Source organism: Primulina huaijiensis, chromosome 8 (genome assembly GCF_012295235.1).
Source record: "Primulina huaijiensis isolate GDHJ02 chromosome 8, ASM1229523v2, whole genome shotgun sequence".
Taxonomy (NCBI): domain Eukaryota; kingdom Viridiplantae; phylum Streptophyta; class Magnoliopsida; order Lamiales; family Gesneriaceae; genus Primulina; species Primulina huaijiensis.
The window spans coordinates 13116073-13126114 of record NC_133313.1 but is presented as its reverse complement, the minus strand read 5'-3'; the positions used below and the strand labels follow the sequence as shown (position 1 = coordinate 13126114).

Genomic DNA, 10042 nt, shown 5'->3' with positions numbered 1-10042 from the left:
AAATATTAATTTTGAGATTTATGCGATATTGCTTGTGGTCACTCTACTATCATGATTAATTCCGGTCGCCAGTTATCGGTCCGGTCGTCAGTTACCGGTCAGTTCCGTTGTTTCACCCAGTATACTGTGGCAGGCGTCTGATCAGACGTACATTATTAAACCCGGTCGCCAGTTACCGGTCCGATCGTCAGTTACCGGTCAGCTCAGTTCAGGGACCACTTGCGTAGACCATAATCTCACCAGAAAATTATTACAAGTTATTTCATTAAAGGGCTCCAAGGAGCAAACATTTTTACTATGATATTTTCAGTTCAGTTATGCACGTACTATAATTACCATTGAAAGGATATTTTGCGTTACACCTCATTACAGGATATTTTCACTTGCATGCGACTTTATTATTTATTTACTTTTTATTTACGATATATGCATGCTGAGTCTTTAGGATCACTAGACTTGATTGTTGTAGGTACTGATGATGTCGGGACCGAGGGCGGGGATCAGTGAGCCAGCTCGAGTCGACAGTAGTGGAACCCGAGGACCTCACTTTTCAGCATTTATTATTGTTATCGCTCAAACATTTTTACCTACCGTTGGATAAAATTTTTACAGTTATTTTTACAACATTAATTTCTTCCGCTGCTATTTTTAAACATGATACGTTATTCAACAGTTTATTTTATGAACTGGATACTTCATTTAGTTTAAAAAGAAAATTTTTAATTTTTCCGCAAATTTTCAAATACGGATTTCTAGGCCTTTACAACATGATATAATAATATCATATACACATATTTTATATCACCATATAAAATATTTATGTTCATTAATTAATTAAATAAATATTATTTAATTAATAAATTAACTCCTTGGTTAATTTAATTCTAGACTTCTCTAGAACATATATGAGAATTTGTGCATGTTAGTAGTAATCACTACTAGCACAATCATTTAATTACTAAATTTCAAATTCACAAAAAAAATGATTCCGAACTCATTATAACTCCGATCGACGATCCGAAAGCGCTGATGTATCAAGGGTACAAATCTTGTTCATATAATAAAAATTAAAAATTCCGAAGATCAAAATTTCATTTACCAAATTTGGAACTTACCATATATGGCAGTTACCATGTTTGGCAGCTGTCAGTTTTAGTGAACTCCTTTACAAAACAGGCGGTTTCACTCTCCTTCCTTATTTAGCAATCCTGCTAACTTCCATTTCTTACATCTTATGGAATCATCTCATAAACTCCTTTATAAGCTTCTTGTTTGATCTTCATCAAACTATAGTCGCCAAATTCCAACTCCTTGAAATTTGACTATATCAACGGGAACACAGAATCCGATACTTGTGTCCCCCTCAATGATTCAGGGATACAGCTAGCTGTGGGTTCACATCTCCATGTGATTCAGAATAACATTTATTCTTATTCGAGTTTACCCTAGTTAACCTCATTCTTTTCATCAACTCCTTGATCAAGAATATCAGAACTCATTTCTGATTGCACCTATCGAATCATGGTAAGAGCGTCTAGTAGTATCGCCCCATGATCTCCTAGGTATCACTGATAGTACCTGCAAGAATCTTTAGTTATGGTTAGCGTACAGTATGGTCCCTTCAACACATATATCCCGATCGAATCTGCAACCATTGGTATATCTAGAGTTGCATATGAATTCGATAACGATGCGATTTATCTTTGAGTACTAATAGTGGCATGATATGTGCAACTAAGAAAACACATTTCCCTAAAGCATATTCCTTGCTCTGGACAGAGACTACTTGCACTATTAACTCATCATATCACATAGGATATCTTCACTCGTAGGTTAACGGTGAATCCCTGATCACAATGCATTTGCTCATACGTATTTCGAAACTACACCCAACCTCGCCACCTGATGACCCTAAATGGAGTCGGTAAACGGATCAAAGTTCATGCTAGTACGTATAGCCTCTACATTGTCCCGGGTCAAAGGACTAATAGTGTACAACCATAACTGAGGACTATTCCACTCGATAAGTGGGAACCACTTGGACAGTCCGAGGGAGGGTTGTTCAGTGCATCATCATATGATCACCCATCTGTGTGAATGGACATCTCCATGCCCTTACCAATGAAACATGACGTTTACACCACATATGTTAGTCTCAAGCTCGAGCGACCTTTTTCTTTGTTTTAGGTGGTTGATTCGACTAGGGATCTGTTTAGAATATACGGTACACTTTCTAATGAGTTTCATGATCTTACGTTGCGACGCAGACCTCATGGTACCTATTGTATATCAAAGACTTTATCTATGCAGTTTGCATGAGTATACAGATAAAGTATAATGTCATAATCGAATAAAATCATAAAATATTATTAAAATAAAGATTGTTTTACATTAGAGTCAATAAAGCCCGAGTCACAAGTTGGCTTGCCGGACACCTACTCTAACAATTGCAACATATTCATGAGGACAAAGATGCCATTGCCTACTACGAAGAATAAGTGGCAGAGTATAGGCTGCTACTAGAAGTTGGCCTCCATTCTAGCCAGAAAGGGGGAGCAGAAGAACAAAAATGACAGAGAAAGATGAGGTTTAAAGATCTGCTAGAGGAGCTGAGACCGATGGACTTTCAGACGTCGAAGAAGATAAAGAATAGATGATTTTCTGTAGTCTGTATTGTTGTGTATTTCTTTTGTTGGTTCGCTCTTATATCTGTTTGATGTTTAATGAATTCTGATTTCATATATCTTCGTATGACTTCTTATGTTTTCCGGTGTTCTAAGTCCCTTTTTCTCTTTCTGGACAAAACATCCAAAAATTATAATCTTGGTCATATATCTTCGTATGACTTCTTATGAAGGACAACACTGATGCAAAGTGTTGGTCGAAGATTGTTCTTTTATTTGTTTAAGCAACTTCGATTTATGCATCTAGTTTTTGGTTTGGTTTATTTTTTTGCATTTTAATTCCTTAAAGTGTCAAGGAATTTCGTTTTGTTATTCTCACTAGTATTGTTTTGTGTAAACGATTTACATATTTTTCCAATGAATTTTTGTCATGAGACGTTGTACAAATATTTATACTTAAATACTTGTACATAATTTAAACATGTCATTTATTTATTAATATTATATTTGTGTGTTTATAATTAACTTGTTCTTCATGTTGTGCGCTCGAGTTGACAACACTGTGCTACAACACTAACTTCTAATACACACAGTTTAATTTATTTTTTGTTCGTTAATGATCAGCAAAGTTCTTTCATGCACCATTAGAGAGCCCATACTCGTGGAATACTACAGAAATGTTAAGTGCCCATGTTAGATTGAAAAATGGGCCTAACGCCGTAGCCTACCGTCCAAGAAAAATGATAGGCGGTTAGGGATTTGATTTTTAATTTTTATTATTCTTTTCGTTTTCACTTTTTTTAAAAAAAATCTAGTTAATTTAAACACTGAATCAATATCCTAAAATAAGAAACATCATCTTATTTTTTTATTAGTCTTATTCTTCTCATCCATATCAATGATTTAATATCTTAAAATGAAAATAAATAAAAAATAATTTAAAGACATTAAGACGGCTAAGTGCTTTTTAGAACTCTGATTAAATCAGAAAGTAGGCATTGTGCACGAGCAACGTCAAATCGTGAACTGTCGGTATTTGGATTAGCCGCATGTTTGGCAGCATGGAATCCGCATTAGTATAAAAATACAGAGATTATAAAGTGTATTTCAAGCTGGAAATCTCCCTCAGTCGTACAAGTGCCTCCACAGCCTTTGACAGAGCTTCGCCACTAAAATACACACCTTATAAAGACATTTCTTTCTGTCACGAATTTGCTTTCAAAGAGAAAATAGGGACGTTTTTTTTGACATAATAAGCCTGCTATAGCTGGAAGGAACAAATTACACGACCAACTTTTATCCCATTTATGTATCATAAAGAAGTCGCCATTTTGTCATTAAGTGTTACGACCAAATCATGTGCATCATCGAGAAGCTTCCATACATCGAGATGCCCAGCCATCGCGTTGCACTCCCTTAAAATCTCATCCATACTGCTATGCTTCTCTATAATCTGTTTCCTCCTTTGTAACACAGAAGCTGCAATCGCGTAAAGCAAGAGGTCATCGGTTGGTGGGGCTCGTTGCCTTATTCTACTCCAAGCTAATTTCCCAATTCCGACCCTAATTGCAGCCTGATCAGCCCACATCACCTCCCAAAGGCACATAGTTTGCTCAAAAGTTAGTTCCCTTTGGAAAAGTACGACCACCATTCTGTACACGAAAAAGCAATCCTCAGCCTGAAGTTTCTCCAAGTGCCTGTAAAGATGCGAGTCCTTGTATTTGATGATTTTAGAAACAATGCCCAGCTGCCTTCTGATTCCCACTTCATCGAGCCTGAAATTGTGACGGGCCTTCTTCATGAAACCCACAAAACACCAAAAAGCTACGTGGTCGTCTGCTATCACCGAGATTATGGGAGAAAGTAGGTCACTCATTCCCTGGCAGTACCCAATTTCAGGGTCATACAGTGCATAGGCTTCAAGAATGGCAACTAAACGGGAAGCATGGAAGATTCTGGCAGGATCGAGATGATCATAATCCTTCAATCCCACAACCTCAGCCGAACGACATGCTTTGATATCTGATACACTTGCCAAAGCTGGGGAATATGCAATCCATTCACCATTAGCTCGAATTGCATCAAGGCGGATAATTCGTTGCCAGGTGGAAAAATCTTCTGAACTGTGAAGTTTTGGCTGAACTTCCATTTTCGAGGAAGACAAGTCCTCCTTTGATGGCATGTCACTATCATTCTCCTCCATGCTTTCTGTTAAATTGAAAGTTTGACTCACTTCAGGATCATCCGACGAGTCGGAGTCTGAGGATTCAGACTCAGAGGCAAGATTCGAATCTTCCATTGGTTTAGAACCAGCATATCCATCCATCTTCGTTCCAGGAGTCTGTTCCGATTCCTCATTATGTGGGAACCCTTCATCGCTAGAAAGGGATTCTCTGGCACTCGCAACATCTTCAGAAACAGGAGAATCTATGTGTTCAGTGTGACATCCACCTTCTCCATTGCTAGTTTCACCACTTCCGTTTTTCTTTAGAAGTTTTTTGTTTTGTTTAAGATATTGGAGACACTGTCTTCGTAAGTTCTCATATTCCTTTCTGCATGCGGATGACAATACATACCAATGTGGGATAAGTTAGCACAACTATGCTAATAGTAGGTATACTCTATCGAGAGTGATTGCGATGGGGTAGAATGGAACTAAGATAATGTTTGGCAAAGTTTTTTGGTGTTTTGGAAAAATGAGTTTTGGGAGTTTATACAATAGAATGTGATTTAGATGTTTAGTTTCATGTTTTTTAGATTTTTTTGGTTTTCACCAAAAATACCATATTATGCTAGAATTTGTGAGGTTGGTGATGTCACATTACATGCAGTGATATTTTATTGGTACACGACACGACACGTTTAAAAATTTAACATAATACATTGAGTAAAAGATGATATAATATTTTTTAAAGGAATAATGGATGTCGAATTAGAAGTAACAATCCTATATGGAGATTAAAATGTATTTTTGAAAATTGGTAATAAAGAATGTAATATATGTTTTGCATTTCGGAAGAATGAAACGTTTTTAGAAAACGGAAATAAACAGAGCCTAAGTTCGTGACAGCACCTTTTTTGTGTTCTAGTGACGTCTCTTTCTTCTTTGGAACTGGATAGGCCATATCTGCCATAGAAAAAGAAAACAAGTCAGGAAAAACGAGAAATTTATCTTCACATGGGATACTTTTTCAAACACCTGATAAAGGAAAGCAGAGACCACATACATGATCAGAGAAAATGGTTCAACTGAAGAATGAAAATGTATCTACTGTGCATTGCTAGCATAGAAAGTTTTGCTCAATACAAGAAAGTTTTCTCAAATAATCAAAATGTTAAAAAAATTATATATTGTTTGCGACAATAAAAATAGGGTTTTGGCAACTAGAATGAAAATATAAATCAAATATATTTGCCTGTAAATATATAAATAGTAAAAATGAAGGCAGAAGGAGGAGATAAGAATGGAGGTCTGAAAGAAGAGGAACTTATGAAGGGACAATAATTATGAGTAATGACAGTAATTAGTCTGTTGCAAGAAAGGATGAAAATCAGAAATGTTACAATGCTCTTGTTGGAAGAATTTTGCGATGACCTCCACGTCAAAAATATTTTAGCGTCTACAGGAAAACTCTATCACAATTCTGAACGCAAAGTTAAGCACATAAATACATTCAGGCTCATATTCCAAAAGATATATTAACTTACACGCCAAGAAGAAATGGCCAAACCTCTGCCCGTATACTTGGATCAACACCCTACAGAATACAGTAACATAAATCCATTCAAACAATTTTTTCCAGCCACAATCATTCGGTCACTCCATAGAGAAGACAATTAAAGTAACATGAAAGCCAAGAAAACTAGAAGGTACGTAAGAGTGAAACTTACTCCACTGCGAACTTTCTTCAGAAGTTTAATTCCATTGTCACGAAGTTTTCCATCCGGAGTGAACAAATTTCTCCACTGATGAGGTAAGAGTACATGTTTTCTTTTTCTTCGATACCATGGGGATTTGAGACGAGCGCTGCAATGGATGATAGAACGAAACTATTTAGTTGAAAATGAACTATAAACTATGCTCACGAAATAACAAGAGTCACAATCATGGGAATACAGTTTTCTACAACATGATATAAAAGGAGAAAACTACTTCAGCACACATTCTAGCAACTTCCGACTGGAGGTATTCTTTTCCCAAATAGTATCTTCAAAATGTCAAAACCTACAAGAGATTAATTGGCCACCAACACAAATACTAGTGTCTAGGATAGGCTTCAGCAAACAATAAGATGTGTGCTAATATTCAATCACCCAAACCAAAAACATGATTTTCGTTTCATTTTAAAAAGACAACTACTCTACACCATCCTTGAGATTTTTATTGAATCAATATATAGACAACACCTTTTACTTAAATTATTATCACATTAAAAGGGAAATTGTGAATATTTACAAAAAAATCTAGAAAACCTAATTCCCAACTTTAAGATGCTATTGTGAGTATTTACAAAAAAACTTGATTCACGTCTCAAGAATGAGCGAACATTACATAAATATTTCATCTAATTCAACTGATATATGGCAATTTGGAAAGGCCAGAACTTGACAGAAATGACGAAACTGAGAAGGTGGAGGTCGGGCAAGACAGCCTTTCAGACTAGAAACAAACCCATACAATCACTTCCCTGTTATATTAAGCAACACAAAAGCTGAAACAGACATGTAAGGACAAAATTCTTAGGGTCGGCATCACTTGGTTTTCCTATTATACGAGCCCCCTCGCGCTTTTAAGCCGAAAAACTACACAACATGTACATATCATCAGAGTCTGGAGCACATCTTTGACTGCCAGCGAGTCAATTTCAAAGTCACTCGTCCTATTTCACTCGAACACAAAATCGAGAACAAAAAACACTATCCAAACTTGCTCCGGCCACAAAGGGTTAATAGATTGATCAGAAGAAAAGTGTGAACTGATAAAGATTTGTCCAAAAAATAGAATAAACCTCAAGATCTCAAGATATANAAAGGCTAACCGATCAGAAGAGGAAGAAGAAGAACAATTAGCCGGTGAGGATGAAGCTACTACGAATAGAACGGATCTCAAATGGATCCACGACGAAGATGACGGTGAAGACAATGATGAATTTGAGGACGATGATTGTGGCGAAGATTTTGAAGATGAAGAAATCTGACTTCGCCTAACAGCTCTCATCTATAAACCTTTCTTTATCTTTCCTACCTGTGAAATAAATTACTCTCTCAAGCAGTTTCAACACCGGATTTCAGTTCTTATTTTTTTCGCTTTTTACCTAGTGGTGTAGAACACGGCGGCGGCCAACACAAGACCCGCTAACGCCGTGACGGTGAAAGTTACGAAGCCATTCGCAGTCCCGTCCATCCAGAATCCGCCGTCACCGCCGGTGAACACAGATCTTCTAAGCTGACCGATACTGCCTCCAATCGCTCCAACCGCCGCAGAGCCTCCGGAGAGCATGGAACGGAGATTCGGAATCACAATTTTTCCCCAGGGATGCCGCGACAAGCCTAGTTGATTCTCCACCATTAACCAAGCGAAAAAACAACTGCGATGAAGCTTTTGAACTAACTTTGCTTCGCCTTCTTCACTTCAATTGATCCCGAATCAATCCAATTTCCTCCATCATTTTCTTCTCGTAGAAATACTACCCTTTTGAGCTTACGAAGTTTACGAGGCCATCAATCATGTGGACTGTAGGGTTTGAATGTTAGGAACAAGGACAAGGGGAAGGCCCTGCTTCTCAGCCACACGACGTCGTACTGCCTGTAGTTTTTTTTTTTTTAATTAATAACTATTTTCATGTGTTTGCAAGTGGCGACAATAATTATTGTTTATTAATAATTAGTATGGATTCTAAACTAGAAAATGTAGAAGCCATGTGGCTCGGCTTTTTATCCAAGTTATAGTTATAGTTATAGTATTTTTAATAATATTTTAAAAAAATAAATCTTATTTGTTAAAAAAATAAGTATTGAAATCTTCATGATTGTTAACCAATGCAAATACTACTTATAACTCCATATGAGATTGTATCATTCCAACGCCATTTCGTATCATTCCAACGCCATTTCGTTGTGGTTTAAGCTACTGATTTACCACTTTGGAGGTGTCTTCTTCTTCATGCACCACTTTGTCTTACAAATTCAAAAGATGATTTGCGAACACATAGCACATTTTTTGCACAACTCTTGCCTTCTAGACTTCAATGCTATGTCTAGGCTTGTGCAAACATAATTACACAAAAACAACTATTTTGTATCGCTCGTTACTCCACAAAATGTCAGAGTAGGTGTCCAACAAGGCAACTTCCACCTATTCTGACTTGAACTTTATTGACTGTTATGTGAAAAAAATCTTTATTTTAATAATATTTTACGGATTTTATCTAATTATGATTTTTAATTTGTAACGTTGAAGTTTCTCGTGAACCACATGCATACAAGTTATCAAATTTCTTAGGTATTTTAATTAATTATTTTTAATGTATTTAATGCATGATTGTAACATGAATATTTGTTTTATTGCATGGTTTATTAAAATTTCATGCAAAAGGGCTTTTAGCAGTTTTACGCGCTCGAACGAGAAACGGAGACCGAGGATAATTAAAGAAAATGTTTTTATAAAATAATTATTTAATATATGGTGTTAATAAGAGTATTTTTGAAAATGTGCCTAGTTAAGGTATTTTTACTCATCGAGTCGTATTTTAAACCGGCATGCAAAATTTAGCAAGTCGGTGGCCTTTTTGATGGCTCGGGAAATATTTTCAAAAACGTACCTAAACGAAATATTTTTCGGGAGTATTTTTAGGCTTAATTGGGTTATTTTATTGCTTAATGGGCCTAAAATTCTTTTAACCTCTTTATTTTTTTTATTTAAGGCCCATTAGCACTAATTATGTTATTAAGCCTCCACTCAACCCTAAACCTAATTTTCTTAAACCCACTAATTGGCCGCCCCTTCATCATTCCTGCAGCTTTCTATTTGAAAATTCCAGCAACCCCTCTAGAATTTTCTCAAGTTTTTCAAAGAAAATCATTCCTTGTCTCTCCGGTGCACGTTCTACGCATATATCTCTGGTTTCGAACGTAATAACGCAAAGTCACGGCCAAAATCTTGTTTTTCTCATCATTCACATCATTATTGCTGATTTGTGTGTTTATGCATGAGCAATTCTTTGATATATTATATGGTATCGTTTTTACATAGTTTTGACATGAAATATGCCTACACTTTTTTTGTAACTGACTTTTTCATGATGCTTGTGCAAGGGGCTGCTAGGGCTAGGTGTTAAAGGGCTGTACACATTGAGCGCTAAGGCGTCAAGGTGCTAGAGTCAAGAATCGGTTGAATCTTGGTGAGAGCCGATCGAGTG

General features: G+C 36.5%; 1 protein-coding gene across 2 annotated transcripts; it reads right to left on the bottom strand.

Annotated features, from left to right (window-relative positions):
* Positions 1–3886: 3886 nt before the first annotated feature.
* On the bottom strand, positions 3887–8437 carry LOC140982803 (rab GTPase-activating protein 22-like). Of its 2 annotated transcripts, none has more exons than XM_073449518.1 (5): positions 7940–8437; positions 6516–6651; positions 6333–6382; positions 5698–5751; positions 3887–5176 (listed from the first exon to the last, which is right to left on the bottom strand). In XM_073449518.1, exons 1-5 carry the CDS (start codon positions 8191–8193, stop codon positions 3937–3939), a joined length of 1734 nt encoding a protein of 577 aa, XP_073305619.1. In that variant the 5' UTR covers positions 8194–8437; the 3' UTR covers positions 3887–3936. The 2 variants fall into 2 exon arrangements, with proteins under 2 accessions (XP_073305619.1, XP_073305620.1); XM_073449519.1 differs by having other exon boundaries at positions 7664–8147.
* Between the last annotated feature and the right edge of the window lie 1605 nt (positions 8438–10042).

Excerpts from the sequence above, each read along its gene's own strand:
- LOC140982803 (XM_073449518.1), bottom strand. The coding sequence starts at position 8,193 with ATGGTGGAGAATCAACTAGGCTTGTCGCGGCATCCCTGGGGAAAAATT. Across the intron at positions 5,752-6,332 it reads TGGCCATTTCTTCTTGGCGT|ATATGGCCTATCCAGTTCCA; the intron begins GTAAGTTAATAT and ends TTTCTATGGCAG. Across the intron at positions 5,177-5,697 it reads GTCACTAGAACACAAAAAAG|AAAGGAATATGAGAACTTAC; the intron begins GTGCTGTCACGA and ends ATCCGCATGCAG.